Here is a 25,836-nt window from a genome sequence, read left to right as displayed (position 1 = left end):
CTCTATGTAGAACAGTCCTGTTGACGACCCTATTCTCTATATAGAACAGTCCTGTTGACGACCCTATTCTCTATATAGAACAGTCCTGTTGACGACCCTATTCTCTATGTAGAACAGTCCTGTTGACGACCCTATTCTCTATGTAGAACAGTCCTGTTGACGACCCTATTCTCTATATAGAACAGTCCTGTTGACGACCCTATTCTCTATATAGAACAGTCCTGTTCACGACCCTATTCTCTATATAGAACAGTCCTGTTGACGACCCTATTCTCTATATAGAACAGTCCTGTTGACGACCCTATTCTCTATGTAGAACAGTCCTGTTGACAACCCTATTCTCTATATAGAACAGTCCTGTTGACGACCCTATTCTCTATGTAGAACAGTCCTGTTGACAACCCTATTCTCTATGTAGAACAGTCCTGTTGACGACCCTATTCTCTATGTAGAACAGTCCTGTTGACGACCCTATTCTCTATGTAGAACAGTCCTGTTGACGACCCTATTCTCTATGTAGAACAGTCCTGTTGACGACCCTATTCTCTATATAGAACAGTCCTGTTGACGACCCTATTCTCTATATCTAACAGTCCTGTTGACGACCCTATTCTCTATGTAGAACAGTCCTGTTGACGACCCTATTCTCTATGTAGAACAGTCCTGTTGACGACCCTATTCTCTATATAGAACAGTCCTGTTGACGACCCTATTCTCTAGGAATAGCAGGGTGCTGCTGCTCATCTGAACTCTGCCTCCCTCCCTCTCTGTCTCTCTATGTCTCTCTCTGTCTCTCTCTCTCTCTCTCTCTGTCTCTCTCTGTCTCTCTCTCTCTCTCTGTGTCTCTCTCTCTCGTTCTTTCTCTCTCTGCCACTCTCTCTATGTATCTCTCTCTCTCTGTCTCTCTCTGTGTCTCTCTCTCTGTCTCTCTCTCGTTCTTTCTCTCTCTGCCACTCTCTATGTGTCTCTCTCTCTCTCTCCCTCTCTCTCTCTCTGCCACTCTCTCTCTGTGTCTCTCTCTCTGTCTCTCTCTCGTTCTTTCTCTCTCTGTGTGTCGCTCTCCCTGTCCCCCTATCTCTCTCTCTCGTTCTTTCTCTCTCTCTCATCCTCTCCTGGCTCACCCCCCCTAGATGTGTGTTTTTGATCGCTTCACTTCAGATGTAACTGACCGGTTCAGGGACACCAACAGTTTGGGTACCAAGAGGTTCTCTCGGTACGAATCCATTAAAGAAGTCAGTCATTTCCTCGGTTCACGAACCTCACGGCTTTTATTGATCAGCGAGGTTCCAAAGGATCAAAGTCAAACACTCTCAAGGAGAAGAGAGAAAAATCACTCTCAAGGAGAAGAGAGAAAAGTCACTCTCAAGGAGAAGAGAGAAAAGTTACTCTCAAGGAGAAGAGAGAAAAGTCACTCTCAAGGAGAAGAGAGAAAAGTCACTCTCAAGGAGAAGAGAGAAAAGTCACTCTCAAGGAGAAGAGAGAAAAGTCACTCTCAAGGAGAAGAGAGAAAAGTCACTCTCAAGGAGAAGAGATAAAAGTCACTCTCAAGGACAAGAGAGAAAAGTCATTCTCAAGGAGAAGAGAGAAAAGTCACTCTCAAGGAGAAGAGAGAAAAGTTACTCTCAAGGAGAAGAGAGAAAAGTCACTCAAGGAGAAGAGAGAAAAGTCACTCTCAAGGAGAAGAGAGAAAAGTCACTCTCAAGGAGAAGAGAGAAAAGTCACTCTCAAGGAGAAGAGAGAAAAGTCACTCTCAAGGAGAAGAGAGAAAAGTCACTCTCAAGGAGAAGAGAGAAAAGTCACTCAAGGAGAAGAGAGAAAAGTCACTCTCAAGGAGAAGAGAGAAAAGTTACTCTCAAGGAGAAGAGAGAAAAGTCACTCTCAAGGAGAAGAGAGAAAAGTCACTCTCAAGGAGAAGAGAGAAAAGTCACTCTCAAGGAGAAGAGAGAAAAGTCACTCTCAAGGAGAAGAGAGAAAAGTCACTCTCAAGGAGAAGAGATAAAAGTCACTCTCAAGGACAAGAGAGAAAAGTCATTCTCAAGGAGAAGAGAGAAAAGTCACTCTCAAGGAGAAGAGAGAAAAGTTACTCTCAAGGAGAAGAGAGAAAAGTCACTCTCAAGGAGAAGAGAGAAAAGTCACTCTCAAGGAGAAGAGAGAAAAGTCACTCTCAAGGAGAAGAGAGGAAAGTCACTCTCAAGGAGAAGAGAGAAAAGTCACTCTCAAGGAGAAGAGAGAAAAGTCACTCTCAAGGAGAAGAGAGAAAAGTCACTCTCAAGGAGAAGAGAGAAAAGTCACTCAAGGAGAAGAGAGAAAAGTCACTCAAGGAGAAGAGAGAAAAGTCACTCTCAAGGAGAAGAGAGAAAAGTGTGTCTTGTTTCTCTCAATACTGTAGTGTGTTATGATGACAGCAGTATTGTTGGACTGGTACTAATATTCTCCCTCAGTAGTTAGGACCACAGATAACATACCTGTTATACAGTAGTTAGGACCACAGATAACATACCTGATAATATACAGTAGTTAGGATAACATACCTGTTAATATACAGTAGTTAGGATAACATACCTGATAATATACAGTAGTTAGGACCACAGATAACATACCTGATAATATACAGTAGTTAGGACCACAGATAACATACCTGATAATATACAGTAGTTAGGACCACAGATAACATACCTGTTAATATACAGTAGTTAGGACCACAGATAACATACCTGATAATATACAGTAGTTAGGATAACATACCTGTTAATATACAGTAGTTAGGACCACAGATAACATACCTGTTAATATACAGTAGTTAGGACCACAGATAACATACCTGATAATATACAGTAGTTAGGATAACATACCTGTTAATATACAGTAGTTAGGACCACAGATAACATACCTGTTAATATACAGTAGTTAGGACCACAGATAACATACCTGATAATATACAGTAGTTAGGATAACATACCTGTTAATATACAGTAGTTAGGACCACAGATAACATACCTGTTAATATACAGTAGTTAGGACCACAGATAACATACCTGATAATATACAGTAGTTAGGATAACATACCTGTTAATATACAGTAGTTAGGACCACAGATAACATACCTGTTAATATTCAGTAGTTAGGACCACAGATAACATACCTGTTAATATTCAGTAGTTAGGACCACAGATAACATACCTGTTAATATTCAGTAGTTAGGACCACAGATAACATACCTGATAATATACAGTAGTTAGGACCACAGATAACATACCTGTTATACAGTAGTTAGGATAACATACCTGATAATATACAGTAGTTAGGACCACAGATAACATACCTGTTAATATACAGTAGTTAGGACCACAGATAACATACCTGATAATATACAGTAGTTAGGATAACATACCTGTTAATATACAGTAGTTAGGCCCACAGATAACATACCTGTTAATATACAGTAGTTAGGATAACATACCTGTTAATATACAGTAGTTAGGACCACAGATAACATACCTGATAATATACAGTAGTTAGGACCACAGATAACATACCTGATAATATACAGTAGTTAGGATAACATACCTGTTAATATACAGTAGTTAGGACCACAGATAACATACCTGTTAATATACAGTAGTTAGGACCACAGATAACATACCTGTTAATATACAGTAGTTAGGACCACAGATAACATACCTGATAATATACAGTAGTTAGGATAACATACCTGTTAATATACAGTAGTTAGGACCACAGATAACATACCTGTTAATATACAGTAGTTAGGATAACATACCTGTTAATATACAGTAGTTAGGACCACAGATAACATACCTGTTAATATACAGTAGTTAGGACCACAGATAACATACCTGATAATATACAGTAGTTAGGATAACATACCTGTTAATATACAGTAGTTAGGACCACAGATAACATACCTGTTAATATACAGTAGTTAGGATAACATACCTGTTAATATACAGTAGTTAGGACCACAGATAACATACCTGTTAATATACAGTAGTTAGGACCACAGATAACATACCTGTTAATATACAGTAGTTAGGACCACAGATAACATACCTGTTAATACAGATAACATACCTGTTAATATACAGTAGTTAGGATAACATACCTGTTAATATACAGTAGTTAGGACCACAGATAACATACCTGATAATATACAGTAGTTAGGATAACATACCTGTTAATATACAGTAGTTAGGACCACAGATAACATACCTGATAATATACAGTAGTTAGGATAACATACCTGTTAATATACAGTAGTTAGGACCACAGATAACATACCTGTTAATATACAGTAGTTAGGACCACAGATAACATACCTGTTAATATACAGTAGTTAGGACCACAGATAACATACCTGATAATATACAGTAGTTAGGATAACATACCTGTTAATATACAGTAGTTAGGACCACAGATAACATACCTGTTAATATACAGTAGTTAGGATAACATACCTGTTAATATACAGTAGTTAGGACCACAGATAACATACCTGTTAATATACAGTAGTTAGGACCACAGATAACATACCTGTTAATATACAGTAGTTAGGCCCACAGATAACATACCTGATAATATACAGTAGTTAGGATAACATATCTGTTAATATACAGTAGTTAGGACCACAGATAACATACCTGTTAATATACAGTAGTTAGGATAACATACCTGTTAATATACAGTAGTTAGGACCACAGATAACATACCTGTTAATATACAGTAGTTAGGATAACATACCTGTTAATATACAGTAGTTAGGACCACAGATAACATACCTGTTAATATACAGTAGTTAGGATAACATACCTGTTAATATACAGTAGTTAGGACCACAGATAACATACCTGTTAATATACAGTAGTTAGGACCACAGATAACATACCTGATAATATACAGTAGTTAGGACCACAGATACCACACCTGTTAATATACAGTAGTTAGGATAACATACCTGTTAATATACAGTAGTTAGGACAACAGATAACATACCTGTTAATATACAGTAGTTAGGACCACAGATAACATACCTGTTAATATACAGTAGTTAGGACCACAGATAACATACCTGTTAATATACAGTAGTTAGGACCACAGATAACATACCTGTTAATATACAGTAGTTAGGATAACATACCTGTTAATATACAGTAGTTAGGACCACAGATAACATACCTGATAATATACAGTAGTTAGGATAACATATCTGTTAATATACAGTAGTTAGGATAACATACCTGTTAATATACAGTAGTTAGGACCACAGATAACATACCTGATAATATACAGTAGTTAGGATAACATACCTGATAATATACAGTAGTTAGGACCACAGATAACATACCTGTTAATATACAGTAGTTAGGATAACATACCTGTTAATATACAGTAGTTAGGACCACAGATAACATACCTGTTAATATACAGTAGTTAGGACAACAGATAACATACCTGTTAATATACAGTAGTTAGGACCACAGATAACATACCTGTTAATATACAGTAGTTAGGATAACATACCTGTTAATATACAGTAGTTAGGACCACAGATAACATACCTGTTAATATACAGTAGTTAGGATAACATACCTGTTAATATACAGTAGTTAGGACCACAGATAACATACCTGATAATATACAGTAGTTAGGATAACATACCTGTTAATATACAGTAGTTAGGACAACAGATAACATACCTGTTAATATACAGTAGTTAGGATAACATACCTGTTAATATACAGTAGTTAGGACCACAGATAACATACCTGTTAATATACAGTAGTTAGGACCACAGATAACATACCTGATAATATACAGTAGTTAGGATAACATATCTGTTAATATACAGTAGTTAGGACCACAGATAACATACCTGTTAATATACAGTAGTTAGGATAACATACCTGTTAATATACAGTAGTTAGGACCACAGATAACATACCTGTTAATATACAGTAGTTAGGATAACATACCTGTTAATATACAGTAGTTAGGATAACATACCTGTTAATATACAGTAGTTAGGATAACATACCTGTTAATATACAGTAGTTAGGATAACATACCACAGATAACATACCTGATAATATACAGTAGTTAGACCACAGATAACATACCTGTTAATATACAGTAGTTAGGACAACAGATAACATACCTGTTAATATACAGTAGTTAGGATAACATACCTGTTAATATACAGTAGTTAGGACCACAGATAACATACCTGTTAATATACAGTAGTTAGGACCACAGATAACATACCTGTTAATATACAGTAGTTAGGATAACATACCTGTTAATATACAGTAGTTAGGACCACAGATAACATACCTGTTATACAGTAGTTGATAACATAATAATATACAGTAGTTAGGACCACAGATAACATACCTGTTAATATACAGTAGTTAGGACCACAGATAACATACCTGATAATATACAGTAGTTAGGATAACATACCTGTTAATATACAGTAGTTAGGACCACAGATAACATACCTGTTAATATACAGTAGTTAGGACCACAGATAACATACCTGTTAATATACAGTAGTTAGGATAACATACCTGTTAATATACAGTAGTTAGGACCACAGATAACATACCTGTTAATATACAGTAGTTAGGACCACAGATAACATACCTGTTAATATACAGTAGTTAGGACCACAGATAACATACCTGATAATATACAGTAGTTAGGACCACAGATAACATACCTGTTAATATACAGTAGTTAGGACCACAGATAACATACCTGATAATATACAGTAGTTAGGATCACATACCTGTTAATATACAGTAGTTAGGACCACATACCTGATAATATACACAGATAACATACCTGTTAATATACAGTAGTTAGGATAACATACCTGTTAATATACAGTAGTTAGGATCACAGATAACATACCTGATAATATACAGTAGTTAGGACCACAGATAACATACCTGTTAATATACAGTAGTTAGGATAACATACCTGTTAATATACAGTAGTTAGGATAACATACCTGTTAATATACAGTAGTTAGGACCACAGATAACATACCTGTTAATATACAGTAGTTAGGATAACATACCTGTTAATATACAGTAGTTAGGACCACAGATAACATACCTGTTAATATACAGTAGTTAGGATAACATACCTGTTAATATACAGTAGTTAGGACCACATACCTGATAATATACAGTAGTTAGGACCACAGATAACATACCTGATAATATACAGTAGTTAGGACCACAGATAACATACCTGTTAATATACAGTAGTTAGGACCACAGATAACATACCTGTTAATATACAGTAGTTAGGATAACATACCTGTTAATATACAGTAGTTAGGACCACAGATAACATACCTGTTAATATACAGTAGTTAGGACCACAGATAACATACCTGATAATATACAGTAGTTAGGATAACATACCTGTTAATATACAGTAGTTAGGATAACATACCTGATAATATACAGTAGTTAGGACCACAGATAACATACCTGTTAATATACAGTAGTTAGGACCACAGATAACATACCTGTTAATATACAGTAGTTAGGACCACAGATAACATACCTGATAATATACAGTAGTTAGGATAACATACCTGTTAATATACAGTAGTTAGGACCACAGATAACATACCTGTTAATATACAGTAGTTAGGATAACATACCTGTTAATATACAGTAGTTAGGACCACAGATAACATACCTGTTAATATACAGTAGTTAGGACCACAGATAACATACCTGATAATATACAGTAGTTAGGATAACATACCTGTTAATATACAGTAGTTAGGACCACAGATAACATACCTGTTAATATACAGTAGTTAGGGATAACATACCTGTTAATATACAGTAGTTAGGACCACAGATAACATACCTGTTAATATACAGTAGTTAGGACCACAGATAACATACCTGATAATATACAGTAGTTAGGATAACATACCTGTTAATATACAGTAGTTAGGACCACAGATAACATACCTGTTAATATACAGTAGTTAGGACCACAGATAACATACCTGTTAATATACAGTAGTTAGGACCACAGATAACATACCTGTTAATATACAGTAGTTAGGACCACAGATAACATACCTGTTAATATACAGTAGTTAGGACCACAGATAACATACCTGTTAATATACAGTAGTTAGGACCACAGATAACATACCTGTTAATATACAGTAGTTAGGATAACATACCTGATAATATACAGTAGTTAGGACCACAGATAACATACCTGATAATATACAGTAGTTAGGATAACATACCTGTTAATATACAGTAGTTAGGACCACAGATAACATACCTGATAATATACAGTAGTTAGGATAACATACCTGTTAATATACAGTAGTTAGGACCACAGATAACATACCTGTTAATATACAGTAGTTAGGACCACAGATAACATACCTGTTAATATACAGTAGTTAGGACCACAGATAACATACCTGTTAATATACAGTAGTTAGGACCACAGATAACATACCTGATAATATACAGTAGTTAGGATAACATACCTGTTAATATACAGTAGTTAGGACCACAGATAACATACCTGTTAATATACAGTAGTTAGGACCACAGATAACATACCTGTTAATATACAGTAGTTAGGACCACAGATAACATACCTGTTAATATACAGTAGTTAGGATAACATACCTGTTAATATACAGTAGTTAGGACCACAGATAACATACCTGATAATATACAGTAGTTAGGATAACATATCTGTTAATATACAGTAGTTAGGACCACAGATAACATACCTGTTAATATACAGTAGTTAGGATAACATACCTGTTAATATACAGTAGTTAGGACCACAGATAACATACCTGTTAATATACAGTAGTTAGGACCACATACCTGTTAATATACAGTAGTTAGGACCACAGATAACATACCTGTTAATATACAGTAGTTAGGACCACATACCTGTTAATATACAGTAGTTAGGACCACAGATAACATACCTGTTAATATACAGTAGTTAGGACCACAGATAACATACCTGATAATATACAGTAGTTAGGACCACAGATACCACACCTGTTAATATACAGTAGTTAGGATAACATACCTGTTAATATACAGTAGTTAGGACAACAGATAACATACCTGTTAATATACAGTAGTTAGGACCACAGATAACATACCTGTTAATATACAGTAGTTAGGACCACAGATAACATACCTGTTAATATACAGTAGTTAGGATAACATACCTGTTAATATACAGTAGTTAGGATAACATACCTGTTAATATACAGTAGTTAGGACAACAGATAACATACCTGTTAATATACAGTAGTTAGGACCACAGATAACATACCTGATAATATACAGTAGTTAGGATAACATACCTGTTAATATACAGTAGTTAGGACCACAGATAACATACCTGTGATAATATACAGTAGTTAGGACCACAGATAACATACCTGTTAATATACAGTAGTTAGGACCACAGATAACATACCTGTTAATATACAGTAGTTAGGATAACATACCTGTTAATATACAGTAGTTAGGACCACAGATAACATACCTGTTAATATACAGTAGTTAGGACCACAGATAACATACCTGTTAATATACAGTAGTTAGGATAACATACCTGTTAATATACAGTAGTTAGGACCACAGATAACATACCTGTTAATATACAGTAGTTAGGACCACAGATAACATACCTGTTAATATACAGTAGTTAGGACCACAGATAACATACCTGTTAATATACAGTAGTTAGATAACATACCTGTTAATATACAGTAGTTAGGATAACATACCTGTTAATATACAGTAGTTAGGACAACAGATAACATACCTGTTAATATACAGTAGTTAGGACCACAGATAACATACCTGTTAATATACAGTAGTTAGGACCACAGATAACATACCTGTTAATATACAGTAGTTAGGACAGATAACATACCTGTTAATATACAGTAGTTAGGACAACAGATAACATACCTGATAATATACAGTACCACAGATAACATACCTGTTAATATACAGTAGTTAGGACAACAGATAACATACCTGTTAATATACAGTAGTTAGGACCACAGATAACATACCTGTTAATATACAGTAGTTAGGATAACATACCTGTTAATATACAGTAGTTAGGACCACAGATAACATACCTGTTAATATACAGTAGTTAGGATAACATACCTGTTAATATACAGTAGTTAGGACCACAGATAACATACCTGTTAATATACAGTAGTTAGGATAACATACCTGTTAATATACAGTAGTTAGGACCACAGATAACATACCTGTTAATATACAGTAGTTAGGACCACAGATAACATACCTGATAATATACAGTAGTTAGGACCACAGATAACATACCTGTTAATATACAGTAGTTAGGATAACATACCTGTTAATATACAGTAGTTAGGACCACAGATAACATACCTGATAATATACAGTAGTTAGGACCACAGATAACATACCTGTTAATATACAGTAGTTAGGACCACAGATAACATACCTGTTAATATACAGTAGTTAGGACAACAGATAACATACCTGTTAATATACAGTAGTTAGGACCACAGATAACATACCTGTTAATATACAGTAGTTAGGACCACAGATAACATACCTGATAATATACAGTAGTTAGGATAACATACCTGTTAATATACAGTAGTTAGGACCACAGATAACATACCTGTTAATATACAGTAGTTAGGACCACAGATAACATACCTGTTAATATACAGTAGTTAGGATAACATACCTGTTAATATACAGTAGTTAGGACCACAGATAACATACCTGTTAATATACAGTAGTTAGGACCACAGATAACATACCTGTTAATATACAGTAGTTAGGATAACATACCTGTTAATATACAGTAGTTAGGATCACATACCTGATAATATACAGTAGTTAGGACCACAGATAACATACCTGTTAATATACAGTAGTTAGGATAACATACCTGTTAATATACAGTAGTTAGGATAACATACCTGTTAATATACAGTAGTTAGGACCACAGATAACATACCTGTTAATATACAGTAGTTAGGATAACATACCTGTTAATATACAGTAGTTAGGATAACATACCTGTTAATATACAGTAGTTAGGACCACAGATAACATACCTGATAATATACAGTAGTTAGGATAACATACCTGTTAATATACAGTAGTTAGGACCACAGATAACATACCTGTTAATATACAGTAGTTAGGATAACATACCTGTTAATATACAGTAGTTAGGACCACAGATAACATACCTGATAATATACAGTAGTTAGGATAACATACCTGTTAATATACAGTAGTTAGGACCACAGATAACATACCTGTTAATATACAGTAGTTAGGATAACATACCTGTTAATATACAGTAGTTAGGATAACATACCTGTTAATATACAGTAGTTAGGACCACAGATAACATACCTGTTAATATACAGTAGTTAGGATAACATACCTGTTAATATACAGTAGTTAGGACCACAGATAACATACCTGTTAATATACAGTAGTTAGGACCACAGATAACATACCTGATAATATACAGTAGTTAGGATAACATACCTGTTAATATACAGTAGTTAGGATAACATACCTGTTAATATACAGTAGTTAGGACCACAGATAACATACCTGTTAATATACAGTAGTTAGGATAACATACCTGTTAATATACAGTAGTTAGGACCACAGATAACATACCTGATAATATACAGTAGTTAGGATAACATACCTGTTAATATACAGTAGTTAGGACCACAGATAACATACCTGATAATATACAGTAGTTAGGACCACAGATAACATACCTGTTAATATACAGTAGTTAGGATAACATACCTGTTAATATACAGTAGTTAGGACCACAGATAACATACCTGTTAATATACAGTAGTTAGGATAACATACCTGTTAATATACAGTAGTTAGGACCACAGATAGCATACCTGTTAATATACAGTAGTTAGGACAACAGATAACATACCTGTTAATATACAGTAGTTAGGACCACAGATAACATACCTGATAATATACAGTAGTTAGGATAACATACCTGTTAATATACAGTAGTTAGGACCACAGATAACATACCTGATAATATACAGTAGTTAGGACCACAGATAACATACCTGTTAATATACAGTAGTTAGGATAACATACCTGTTAATATACAGTAGTTAGGATAACATACCTGTTAATATACAGTAGTTAGGACCACAGATAGCATACCTGTTAATATACAGTAGTTAGGACAACAGATAACATACCTGTTAATATACAGTAGTTAGGATAACATACCTGTTAATATACAGTAGTTAGGACCACAGATAACATACCTGTTAATATACAGTAGTTAGGATAACATACCTGTTAATATACAGTAGTTAGGACCACAGATAACATACCTGATAATATACAGTAGTTAGGATAACATACCTGTTAATATACAGTAGTTAGGATTACATACCTGTTAATATACAGTAGTTAGGACCACAGATAACATACCTGTTAATATACAGTAGTTAGGACCACAGATAACATACCTGTTAATATACAGTAGTTAGGATAACATACCTGTTAATATACAGTAGTTAGGATAACATACCTGTTAATATACAGTAGTTAGGACCACAGATAACATACCTGTTAATATACAGTAGTTAGGACCACAGATAACATACCTGATAATATACAGTAGTTAGGATAACATACCTGTTAATATACAGTAGTTAGGATAACATACCTGTTAATATACAGTAGTTAGGACCACAGATAACATACCTGTTAATATACAGTAGTTAGGACCACAGATAACATACCTGTTAATATACAGTAGTTAGGACCACAGATAACATACCTGTTATACAGTAGTTAGGATAACATACCTGTTAATATACAGTAGTTAGGACCACAGATAACATACCTGTTATACAGTAGTTAGGACCACAGATAACATACCTGTTAATATACAGTAGTTAGGATAACATACCTGTTAATATACAGTAGTTAGGACCACAGATACCACACCTGTTAATATACAGTAGTTAGGATAACATACCTGTTAATATACAGTAGTTAGGACCACAGATAACATACCTGATAATATACAGTAGTTAGGATAACATACCTGTTAATATACAGTAGTTAGGACCACAGATAACATACCTGTTAATATACAGTAGTTAGGACCCACAGATAACATACCTGTTGACGACCCTATTCTCTATATAGAACAGTCCAGTCTGACTCTGTGGTGATAGTATTATTATAGGAGATAGCTGTTAATATACAGCAGTCTGACTCTGTGGTGATAGTATTATTATAGGAGATAGCTGTTAATATACAGCAGTCTGACTCTGTGGTGATAGTATTATTATAGGAGATAGCTGTTAATATACAGCAGTCTGACTCTGTGGTGATAGTATTATTGCTAGCTGATAGCTAGAACATTTGGCTAGAGACACATAGCATTGGATGATTTATGGATTGTTCCCTGGTTCCTGGTGTCCTCTCTCTGCCCACCAATCATGTGTTTAGTGGTTGGTATAAAGCTGTAGCAGCTGCTTGCCAATGTGTCCTCTCTCTGTCAGTGTAGCCAGTGTTTCTCTCCCTCTCTCCACTCTGTCTCTCTCTTTCATCTCTGTCTCTCTCTCCTCCCTGTCTCTCTCTCCTCCGTCTTTCTCTCTCTCTCCTCCCTGTCTCTCTCTCCACTCTGTCTCTCTCTCTCCTCTCTTGTCTCTCTCCTCTCCTCTCTCTCCTCTCTCTCCTCTCTGTCTCTCTCTCTCTCCTCTCTCTCTCTTTCCTCTCTTTCCTCTCTGTCTCTCTCTCTCCTCTCTCTCCTCTCTCTCTCTTTCCTCTCTTTCCTCTCTGTCTCTCTCCTCTCCTCTCTCTCCTCTCTCTTTCTTTCTCTCTCTCTCCTCCCTGTCTCTCTCTCCTCTCTGTCTCTCTCTCTCTCTCTCCTCTCTGTCTCTCTCTCTCCCTCCACTCTGTCTCTCTCTCTCCTCTCTGTCTCTCTCCTCTCCTCTCTCTCCTCTCTGTCTCTCTCTCTCTCCTCTCTCTCTCTCTTTCCTCTCTTTCCTCTCTGTCTCTCTCTCTCCTCTCTCTCTCTTTCCTCTCTTTCCTCTCTGTCTCTCTCCTCTCCTCTCTCTCCTCTCTCTCCTCTCTCTCTCTTTCCTCTCTTTCCTCTCTGTCTCTCTCTCTCCTCTCTCTGGTCTCTCTCTCTTTCCTCTCTCGACCCTCTCTGTTTCTCTCCTCTCCTAAAATCTCCTCTCTCTTTCTTTCTCTCCTCTCCTCCCTGTCTGAGGCTCTCTCAGTTCTCTGTCTCTCTGAACTCTCTCTCTCCTCTCTGTCTCTCTCTCTCCCTCCACTCTGTCTCTCTCTCCCTCTCTGTCTCTCTCCCTCCTCTCTCTCCTCTCTGTCTCTCTCTCTGGGAAGCACACTCTCTCTCTCTTTCCTCTCTTTCCTCTCTGTCTCTCTCTCTCCTCTCTCTCTCTTTCCTCTCTTTCCTCTCTGTCTCTCTCCTCTCCTCTCTCTCCTCTCTCTCCTCTCTCTCTCTTTCCTCTCTTTCCTCTCTGTCTCTCTCGATGCAGACAATGTTTTTATTTAGCGGATGGTCAGGGGGTCGGGAACATCATTACAAATAATTAGTAGACTGCAAATCGACCACAAATCGTTTGTTTGTTTTTTTGGCTCAGAAAACATGGGCCGCCAAATAAAATCACCCGGGGGCCAAATTCGACCCGCGGGCCACCAGTTGTGGACCCCTGAGATACAGCATAGGGACTGAGGCTCTAATGAAAAGCTCAGTTCTATTGTTGAATAGATGAACTCAGCATCCCACAGCTCTCTCTACATTACAATGGCTGTGTCCCAAATGGAACTCTATTCCCTATATATATATTACTCCATCATAGCCCTATGGGCCCTGGTCAAAAGTAGTGCACTACATAGTGCACTACATGGGAAACAGGGTGCCATTTTGGGAAGCACACTATTGTCCTGACTGGCTGACTTATTTTACGTTAGCCTTGCCCCTAGGATGAACGGAAGACTGAGACTAGGTTTCGTGTTACTGGTTGGAATTATTTTACGTTAGCCTTGCCCCTAGGATGAACGGAAGACTGAGACTAGGTTTCGTGTTACTGGTTGGAATTATTTTACGTTAGCCTTGCCCCTAGGATGAACGGAAGACTGAGTCTAGGTTTTGTGTTACTGGTTGGAATTATTTTACGTTAGCCTTGCCCCTAGGATGAACGGAAGACTGAGACTAGGTTTCGTGTTACTGGTTGGAATTGTTTTACGTTAGCCTTGCCCCTAGGATGAACGGAAGACTGAGACTAGGTTTCGTGTTACTGGTTGGAATTATTTTACGTTAGCCTTGCCCCTAGGATGAACGGAAGACTGAGACTAGGTTTCGTGTTACTGGTTGGAATTATTTTACGTTAGCCTTGCCCCTAGGATGAACGGAAGACTGAGTCTAGGTTTCGTGTTACTGGTTGGAATTATTTTACGTTAGCCTTGCCCCTAGGATGAACGGAAGACTGAGACTAGGTTTCGTGTTACTGGTTGGAATTATTTTACGTTAGCCTTGCCCCTAGGTGTTACCCCCTAGGATGAACGGAAGACTGAGACTAGGTTTCGTGTTACTGGTTGGAATTGTTTTACGTTAGCCTTGCCCCTAGGATGAACGGAAGACTGAGACTAGGTTTCGTGTTACTGGTTGGAATTATTTTACGTTAGCCTTGCCCCTAGGATGAACGGAAGACTGAGTCTAGGTTTCGTGTTACTGGTTGGAATTATTTTACGTTAGCCTTGCCCCTAGGATGAACGGAAGACTGAGACTAGGTTTCGTGTTACTGGTTGGAATTATTTTACGTTAGCCTTGCCCCTAGGATGAACGGAAGACTGAGACTAGGTTTCGTGTTACTGGTTGGAATTATTTTACGTTAGCCTTGCCCCTAGGATGAACGGAAGACTGAGACTAGGTTTCGTGTTACTGGTTGGAATTATTTTTGTTGGGACCAGCCTTGCCCACTAGGATGAACGGAAGACTGAACACAAGGTTGGTCTGGGTTACCTGGTTGGAATTATTTTACGTTAGCCTTGCCCCTACCTCTGGATGAACACCTCTGGTCTGGGACCAGTCTATAACATAACCTCTGGTCTGGGACCAACACAACCTCTGAAGACTGAGTCTGGGACCAGTCTATAACACAACCTCTGGTCTGGGCTATAACACAACCTCTGGTCTGGGGCTATAACCTCTGGTCACAACCACTGATCTGGGAGTCGTGTTACTGGTCTGGAAGTTATTTTACAACCTCTAGCCTTGACCAGTCTATAACACCCTCTGGATGAACGGAAGACTGAGACCTCTGGTTTCGTGTTACTGGTTGGAATCTATTTTACCTCTGGTCTGGGACCAGCCTTGCACAACCTCTGGTCTGGGAACAGGAAGACTGAGACTCTGGTCTGGGACCAGGCTTAACACAACTGGTCTGGGACCAGTTATAACACAACCTCTGGTCTGGGACCAGGATGAACGGAAGACTGAGACAGGTTTAACACAACCGTGTTACTGGTTGGAATTGTTTTACCTATAACCTTGCCCTCTAGGTCTGGGAACAGGAAACTGAGACCTAGGTCTGGGACCAGGCTTACTGGTTGGAATTGTCTTTAACACAACCTTTGGTTTGAGATGTTATTTGTTGGGACCAGTCTTTAACACAACCTCTGGTCTGAGAACTATAACACAACCTCTGGTCTGGGACCAGGATAACACAACTCTGGTCTGGGACCAGGCTATAACACAACCTCTGGTCTGGGACCAGTCTATAACACAACCTCTGGTCTGGGACCAGTCTATAACACAACCTCTGGTCAACCTCTGGTCTGGGACCAGTCTATAACACAACCTCTGGTCTGGGACCAGGCTATAACACAACCTCTGGTCTGGGACCAGTCTATAACACAACCTCTGGTCTGGGACCAGGCTATAACACAACCTCTGGTCTGGGACCAGTCTATAACACAACCTCTGGTCTGGGACCAGGCTATAACACAACCACTGATCTGGGACCACTATAACCTCTGGTCTGGGACCAGTCTATAACACAACCTCTGGTCTGGGACCAGGCTATAACACAACCTCTGGTCTGGGACCAGTCTATAACACAACCTCTGGTCTGGGACCAGGCACAACCTCTGGTCTGGGACCAGGCTATAACACAACCTCTGGTCTGGGACCAGTCTATAACACAACCTCTGGTCTGGGACCAGGCTATAACACAACCTCTGGTCTGGGACCAGTCTATAACACAACCTCTGGTCTGGGACCAGTCTATAACACAACCTCTGGTCTGGGACCAGGCTATAACACAACCTCTGGTCTGGGACCAGTCTATAACACAACCTCTGGTCTGGGACCAGGCTATAACACAACCTCTGGTCTGGGACCAGTCTATAACACAACCTCTGGTCTGGGACCAGGCTATACACACCTCTGGTCTGGGAAGTCTATAACACAACCTCTGGTCTGGGACCAGTCTATAACACAACCTCTGGTCTGGGACCAGTCTATAACACAACCTCTGGTCTGGGGGTCTATAACACAACCCTCTGGTCTGGGACCAGTCTATAACACAACCTCTGGTCTGGGACCAGGCTATAACACAACCTCTGGTCTGGGACCAGTCTATAACACAACCTCTGGTCTGGGACCAGTCTATAACACAACCTCTGGTCTGGGACCAGGCTATAACACAACCTCTGGTCTGGGACCAGGCTATAACACAACCTCTGGTCTGGGACCAGTCTATAACACAACCTCTGGTCTGGGAACCTCTGGTCTGGGACCAGGCTATAACACAACCTCTGGTCTGGGACCAGTCTATAACACAACCTCTGGTCTGGGACCAGGCTATAACACAACCTCTGGTCTGGGACCAGTCTATAACACAACCTCTGGTCTGGGACCAGGCTATAACACAACCACTGATCTGGGACCAGTCTATAACACAACCACTGATCTGGGACCAGTCTATAACACAACCTCTGGTCTGGGACCAGTCTATAACACAACCACTGATCTGAGACCAGGCTATAACACAACCACTGATCTGAGACCAGGCTATAACACAACGACTGATCTGGGACCAGGCTATAACACAACCACTGATCTGGGACCAGGCTATAACACTGATCTGGGACCAGGCTATAACACAACCACTGATCTGAGACCAGGCTATAACACAACGACTGATCTGAGACCAGGCTATAACACAACCACTGATCTGGGACCAGGCTATAACACTGATCTGGGACCAGGCTATAACACAACCACTGATCTGAGACCAGGCTATAACACAACCACTGATCTGAGACCAGGCTGAGACCAGGCTATAACACAACCACTGATCTGAGACCAGGCTATAACACAACCACTGATCTGGGACCAGGTTGAGACCAGGCTATAACACAACGACTGATCTGAGACCAGGCTATAACACAACCACTAATCTGAGACCAGGCTGAGACCAGGCTATAACACAACCACTGATCTGAGACCAGGCTGAGACCAGTCTATAACACAACCACTGATCTGAGACCAGGCTATAACACAACCACTGATCTGGGACCAGGTTGAGACCAGGCTATAACACTGATCTGGGACCAGTCTATAAGACAACCACTGACCTGGGACGAGGCTATAACACAACCACTGACCTGGGACCAGTCTACAACGATCCCACTAATGCCGATCCCTCTCCATGTCTGTCTCTGTATCGTCCCACCAGTGATCAGCTGCGTTGACCCAGGTGTTCCTCCTAATGGTCTGAGGTTTGGAGAGGACTTCACTGTGGGCCACAACGTCACCTTCATGTGCCAGCCTGGCTACCTGATAGAGGCAGGCGGGGCCACAACTCGCACCTGTACCCACAATGGCACCTGGAGCGCCACCACGCCCATCTGCAAAGGTACGACATCTGATGATGATGATGGTGGTGTGATGATGATGGTGGTGGTGACGATGGTGGTGATGATGAAGAGTATGGTGATGATGAAGATTATGGTGATGATGAAGAGTATGGTGATGATGATGAAGATGGTGATGGTGATAATGATGAGGGTGATGATGATGATGGTGGTGATGATGATGATGATGATGAAGAGTATGGTGATGATGATGATGATGATGATGGTGGTGTGATGATGATGGTGATGATGAAGATTATGGTGATGATGAAGAGTGTGGTGATGATGATGAAGATGGTGATGGTGATAATGATGAGGGTGATGATGATGAGGGTGATGAAGGTGGTGATGATGATGATGAAGAGTATGGTGATGATGATGATGAAGAGTATGGTGATGATGATATGGGTCGTCTCAGATTACAGGAATGAAAATATGTCACAAAGCCATTTTATTAGATGTTATTAAAATTCCGTTAACTTTCCCCAAACTTCCTGATTTCCCTGAAATCCTGTTTTTGAGGATTCCTGGATTTCCTACATATTCCCTCGTAATTCCAGGATTCTTTCAACCAGGATGACTTGAAAACCGGGGAATTTTAGCATAAATTACCATAATTTTTGCAACCCTGGTTCTCATCAATTCTTCCGTCAGCTAAAACCAAATGAAATATATCGTCCTTCTACAAGCAGCGTCAAACAGACCTCCTTTTTACTCAAGGCTCCCTTTGATATCAAAGAGGGATTTTAAGAGAAAGTCCCAAGTTGTATGGTTTTATCTCAACTGTGCGTCAGGTCCTAGATGATGACAGCGACCAGTGAAGATGCTCTACTCTCTATATAACACACATTATTTTTAATTTAATCTTTATTTTACTAGGCAAGTCAGTTAAGAACAAATTCTTATTTTCAATGATGGCCTAGGAACAGTGGGTTAACTGCCTGTTCAGGGGCAGAACGACAGATTTGTACCTCGTCAGCTCAGGGATTTGAACTTGCAACCTTCCGGTTACTAGTCCAACGCTCTAACCATTAGGCTAAACAGCTACAGTTGAGTCAGGCCCTAGATGATGACAGCGACCAGTGAAGATGCTCTACTCTCTCTATATAACACACATTATTTAAACAGCTACAGTATTGTAAGTTGTATGGTGAGTCAGGCCCTAGATGATGACAGCGACCAGTGAAGATGCTCTACTCTCTCTATATAACACACATTATTTAAACAGCTACAGTATTGTAAGTTGTATGGTTTTATCTCAACTGTGAGTCAGGTCCTAGATGATGACAGCGACCGGTGAAGATGCTCTACTCTCTCTATAACACACACATTATTAAAACAGCTACAGTATTGTAATGTCAGAATCATACGCCTGGCTCCTGTTCTGTTCTGGTTGGATGAACATTCAACGTTTCTCTACCCGTTGAGGAAACCCTACTTCCATCAGCGCTGAAGCAGATCACATTTATTACAGGAGAGAAGAAATAGATTTACATATTTGGCAACAAAGTCCCAAAACAAAATGGTTTACATGTCAAATTGGCTCCCTGTGTACTATATAGTGCCTTATCCGAGCCCTACCGGAGCCCTTCCCGAGTCCCACCCGAGCCCTACCCGTGCCCTACCCGAGCCATACCCGAGCCCTACCGGAGCCCTACCCATCCCTACCCGAGCCCTACCCGAGCCCTACCGGAGCCCTACCCGAGCCATACCCGAGCCCTACCGGAGCCCTACCCATCCCTACCCGAGCCCTACCCGAGCCCTACCCGTGCCCTACCGAAGCCCTACCCGAGCCATACCCGAGCCCTACCCGTGCCCTACCCGTGCCCTACCCGAGCCATACCCGAGCCCTACCGGAGCCCTACCCATCCCTACCCGAGCCCTACCCAAGCCCTACCCGTGCCCTACCCGAGCCCTACCGGAGCCCTACCCGAGCCCTACCCGAGCCCTGTTTGAAGGTAGTGCACTATATATAGGGAATAGGGTGCCATAGGGCTCTTGTCTAAAGTAGTGCACTACATAGGGAATAGGGTGCCATAGGGCTCTGGTCTATAGTAGTGTACTATATAGGGAATAGGGCTCTGGTCTAAAGTAGTGCACTATATAGGGAATAGGGTGCCATAGGGCTCTGGTCTAAAGTAGTGCACTACATAGGGAATAGGGTGCCATTTGAGACGTACACAGTATCGTGTTCACATTAAGTACTGCAGTGGCGCCCGGAAGGCAGTGAGCTGCGAGGACAGACAAGGCAAATGGGACACGGTTGCTAAGGAACAGATCCCTGCAATAAAAGAGCACAGGATAGCCATTCACACACACACACACACACACACACACACACACACACACACACACACACACACACTCACTCACTCACTCACTCCCACTCACTCACTCACTCACTCACTCACTCACTCACTCACTCACTCACTCACTCACTCACTCACTCACTCACTCACTCACTCACTCACTCACTCCAAGTGGCCTCAGACAGAGTTCTTATTAACATGGCATCCTCTCACACACCCAAGCAGTCTTCCTCCCACACACCCAAGCAGTCTTCCTCTCACACACCCAAACAGTCTTCCTCCCACACACCCAAGCAGTCTTCCTCTCACACACCCAAACAGTCTTCGTAGTAACATGGCATCCTCTCACACACCCAAGCAGTCTTCCTCTCACACACCCAAGCAGTCTTCGTAGTAACATGGCATCCTCTCACACACCCAAGCAGTCTTCCTCTCACACACCCAAGCAGTCTTCCTCCCACACACCCAATCAGTCTTCCTCCCACACACCCAAGCAGTCTTCCTCTCACACACCCAAGCAGTCTTCCTCCCACACACCCAAGCAGTCTTCCTCTCACACACCCAAGCAGTCTTCGTAGTAACATGGCATCCTCTCACACACCCAAGCAGTCTTCCTCTCACACACCCAAGCAGTCTTCCTCCCACACACCCAAGCAGTCTTCCTCTCACACACCCAAGCAGTCTTCCTCTCACACACCCAAGCAGTCTTCGTAGTAACATGGCATCCTCTCACACACCCAAGCAGTCTTCCTCTCACACACCCAAGCAGTCTTCCTCTCACACACCCAAGCAGTCTTCCTCTCACACACCCAAGCAGTCTTCCTCTCACACACCCAAGCAGTCTTCCTCTCACACACCCAAGCAGTCTTCCTCTCACACACCCAAGCAGTCTTCGTAGTAATATGCCATGCTCTCTGTTCCATTATTAAGTCTTCCTGTGGTGGTCTGCTGGATAGATCACTGAACATATTGCTCTGATTGTGTGTGTGTGTGTGTGTGTGTGTGTGTGTGTGTGTGTGTGTGTGTGTGTGTGTGTGTGTGTGTGTGTGTGTGTGTGTGTGAGTGTGAGTGTGAGTGTGTGAGAGTGAGACAGAGAGACAGAAAGCACCTGCCGGCAATAATCCTGTCACGGACTCAGACTGACAGGCCAGGCAGCCCAGTTCAAACCTTAACCAAGCACACCTAGACAGACAGCTCAACTCAACCAGCCCGGTGTTGAGGAATCAAGTCCCCTGCAGCTCAACTCAGACAGACTGGTGTTGAGGAGTCAAGTCCCCTGCAGCTCAACTCAGACAGACTGGTGTTGAGGAGTCAAGTCCCCTGCTACCAGCCTCAACTCACCAGCCTGGTGTTGAGGAGTCAAGTCCCCCTGCTGCAGCCTGGTGTTGAGGAGTCTCCCCAGCCTACCAGCCTGGTGTTGAGGAGTCAAGTCCCCTGCTGCTCAACCCTACCAGCCTGGTGTTGAGGAGTCAAGTCCCCTGCTGCTCAACTCTACCAGCCTGGTGTTGAGGAGTCAAGTCCCCTGCTCTCAACTCTACCAGCCTGGTGTTGAGGAGTCAAGTCCCCTGCTGCTCAACTCTACCAGCCTGGTGTTGAGGAGTCCCCTGCCCCCTGCTGTCCCCTCAACTCTACCAGCCTGGTGTTGAGGAGTCCTGGTGGCAAGCCCTCAACCTACCAGCCTGGTCCAAGTCCCTGCTGCCAACTCTACCAGACTGGTGTTGAGGAGTCAAGTCCCCTGCTGCTCAACTCTACCAGCCTGGTGTTGAGGAGTCAAGCTCAACCAGACAGCATTGATGAGTCAAGTCCCCTGCTGCTCAACTCTACCAGCCTGGTGTTGAGGAGTCAAGCAACTCAACTCTACCAGACTGGTGTTGATGAGTCAAGTCCCCTGCTGCTCAACTCTACCAGCCTGGTGTTGAGGAGTCAAGTCCCCTGCAGCTCAACTCTACCAGACTGGTGTTGATGAGTCAAGTCCCCTGCTGCTCAACTCTACCAGCCTGGTGTTGAGGAGTCAAGTCCCCTGCTGCTCAACTCTACCACTGGTGTTGATGAGTCAAGTCCCCTGCAGCTCAACTCTACCAGCCTGGTGTTGAGGAGTCAAGTCCCCTGCAGCTCAACTCTACCAGCCTGGTGTTGAGGAGTCAAGTCCCCTGCTGCTCAACTCTACCAGACTGGCCTGATGAGTCAAGTCCCCTGCAACTCAACTCTACCAGAGTGTTGAGGAGTCAAGTCCCCTGCTGCTCAACTCTACCAGCCTGGTGTTGATGAGTCAAGTCCCCTGCTGCTCAACTCAGACAGACTGGTGTTGATGAGTCAAGTCCCCTGCAGCCCAACTCTACCAGCCTGGTGTTGAGGAGTCAAGTCCCCTGCAACTCAACTCTACCAGACTGGTGTTGATGAGTCAAGTCCCCTGCTGCTCAACTCTACCAGCCTGGTGTTGAGGAGTCAAGTCCCCTGCAGCTCAACTCTACCAGACTGGTGTTGATGAGTCAAGTCCCCTGCAGCTCAACTCTACCAGCCTGGTGTTGAGGAGTCAAGTCCCCTGCTGCTCAACTCTACCAGCCTGGTGTTGATGAGTCAAGTCCCCTGCAGCTCAACTCTACCAGCCTGGTGTTGAGGAGTCAAGTCCCCTGCAGCTCAACTCTACCAGCCTGGTGTTGAGGAGTCAAGTCCCCTGCAGCTCAACTCTACCAGACTGGTGTTGATGAGTCAAGTCCCCTGCAACTCAACTCTACCAGCCTGGTGTTGAGGAGTCAAGTCCCCTGCTGCTCAACTCTACCAGCCTGGTGTTGATGAGTCAAGTCCCCTGCTGCTCAACTCAGACAGACTGGTGTTGATGAGTCAAGTCCCCTGCTGCTCAACTCTACCACCCTGGTGTTGAGGAGTCAAGTCCCCTGCTGCTCAACTCAGACAGACTGGTGTTGATGAGTCAAGTCCCCTGCTGCTCAACTCTACCAGACTGGTGTTGAGGAGTCAAGTCCCCTGCTGCTCAACTCTACCAGCCTGGTGTTGAGGAGTCAAGTCCCCTGCTGCTCAACTCTACCAGCCTGGTGTTGAGGAGTCAAGTCCCCTGCTGCTCAACTCTACCAGCCTGGTGTTGAGGAGTCAAGTCCCCTGCAACTCAACTCTACTAGCCTGGTGTTGAGGAGTCAAGTCCCCTGCTGCTCAACTCAGACAGACTGGTGTTGATGAGTCAAGTCCCCTGCAGCTCAACTCAGACAGACTGGTGTTGAGGAGTCAAGTCCCCTGCATCTCTACCAGCCTGGTGTTGAGGAGTCAAGTCCCCTGCAACTCTACCAGCCTGGTGTTGAGGAGTCAAGTCCCCTGCTGCTCAGCTCTACCAGCCTGGTGTTGAGGAGTCAAGTCCCCTGCTGCTCAACTCTACCAGCCTGGTGTTGACGAGTCAAGTCCCCTGCAACTCAACTCTACCAGCCTGGTGTTGAGGAGTCAAGTCCCCTGCAACTCTACCAGCCTGGTGTTGATGAGTCAAGTCCCCTGCTGCTCAACTCTACCAGCCTGGTGTTTAGGAGTCAAGTCCCCTGCAGCTCAACTCTACTAGCCTGGTGTTGAGGAGTCAAGTCCCCTGCTGCCCAACTCTACCAGCCTGGTGTTGATGAGTCAAGTCCCCTGCAACTCTACCAGCCTGGTGTTGAGGAGTCAAGTCCCATGCAACTCTACCAGCCTGGTGTTGAGGAGTCAAGTCCCCTGCTGCTCAACTCAGACAGACTGGTGTTGATGAGTCAAGTCCCCTGCTGCTCAACTCTACTAGCCTGGTGTTGAGGAGTCAAGTCCCATGCAACTCTACCAGCCTGGTGTTGATGAGTCAAGTCCCCTGCTGCTCAACTCTACCACCCTGGTGTTGAGGAGTCAAGTCCCCTGCTGCTCAACTCTACCAGCCTGGTGTTGATGAGTCAAGTCCCCTGCTGCTCAACTCAGACAGACTGGTGTTGATGAGTCAAGTCCCCTGCTGCTCAACTCTACCACCCTGGTGTTGATGAGTCAAGTCCCCTGCTGCTCAACTCAGACAGACTGGTGTTGATGAGTCAAGTCCCCTGCTGCTCAACTCTACCACCCTGGTGTTGAGGAGTCAAGTCCCCTGCTGCTCAACTCTACCAGCCTGGTGTTGATGAGTCAAGTCCCCTGCTGCTCAACTCTACCACCCTGGTGTTGAGGAGTCAAGTCCCCTGCTGCTCAACTCAGACAGACTGGTGTTGATGAGTCAAGTCCCCTGCTGCTCAACTCTACCACCCTGGTGTTGAGGAGTCAAGTCCCCTGCTGCTCAACTCTACCAGCCTGGTGTTGAGGAGTCAAGTCCCCTGCAACTCTACCAGACTGGTGTTGATGAGTCAAGTCCCCTGCAGCTCAACTCTACCAGCCTGGTGTTGAGGAGTCAAGTCCCCTGCTGCTCAACTCTACCAGCCTGGTGTTGAGGAGTCAAGTCCCCTGCTGCTCAACTCTACCAGCCTGGTGTTGAGGAGTCAAGC

The 25,836-nt window shown here is 42.2% G+C and overlaps 1 protein-coding gene across 1 annotated transcript in view; it reads left to right on the top strand.

Annotated features, from left to right (window-relative positions):
* The window catches only part of LOC135574921 (CUB and sushi domain-containing protein 3-like), a 238,878-nt gene that overhangs the window by 108,361 nt on the left and 104,681 nt on the right, over positions 1–25,836 (top strand). The window contains exon 15 of the mRNA XM_065027041.1: positions 18,866–19,045. Within this exon, the coding sequence (XP_064883113.1) occupies positions 18,866–19,045 (180 nt within the window). The remainder of the gene's footprint in view (positions 1–18,865; positions 19,046–25,836) is intronic.

Source organism: Oncorhynchus nerka, linkage group LG14, assembly GCF_034236695.1.
Source record: "Oncorhynchus nerka isolate Pitt River linkage group LG14, Oner_Uvic_2.0, whole genome shotgun sequence".
Classification (NCBI taxonomy): Eukaryota; Metazoa; Chordata; class Actinopteri; order Salmoniformes; family Salmonidae; genus Oncorhynchus; species Oncorhynchus nerka.
Note: the sequence above shows the minus strand (reverse complement) of the source record. Positions and strands in the feature narration are given on the sequence as shown.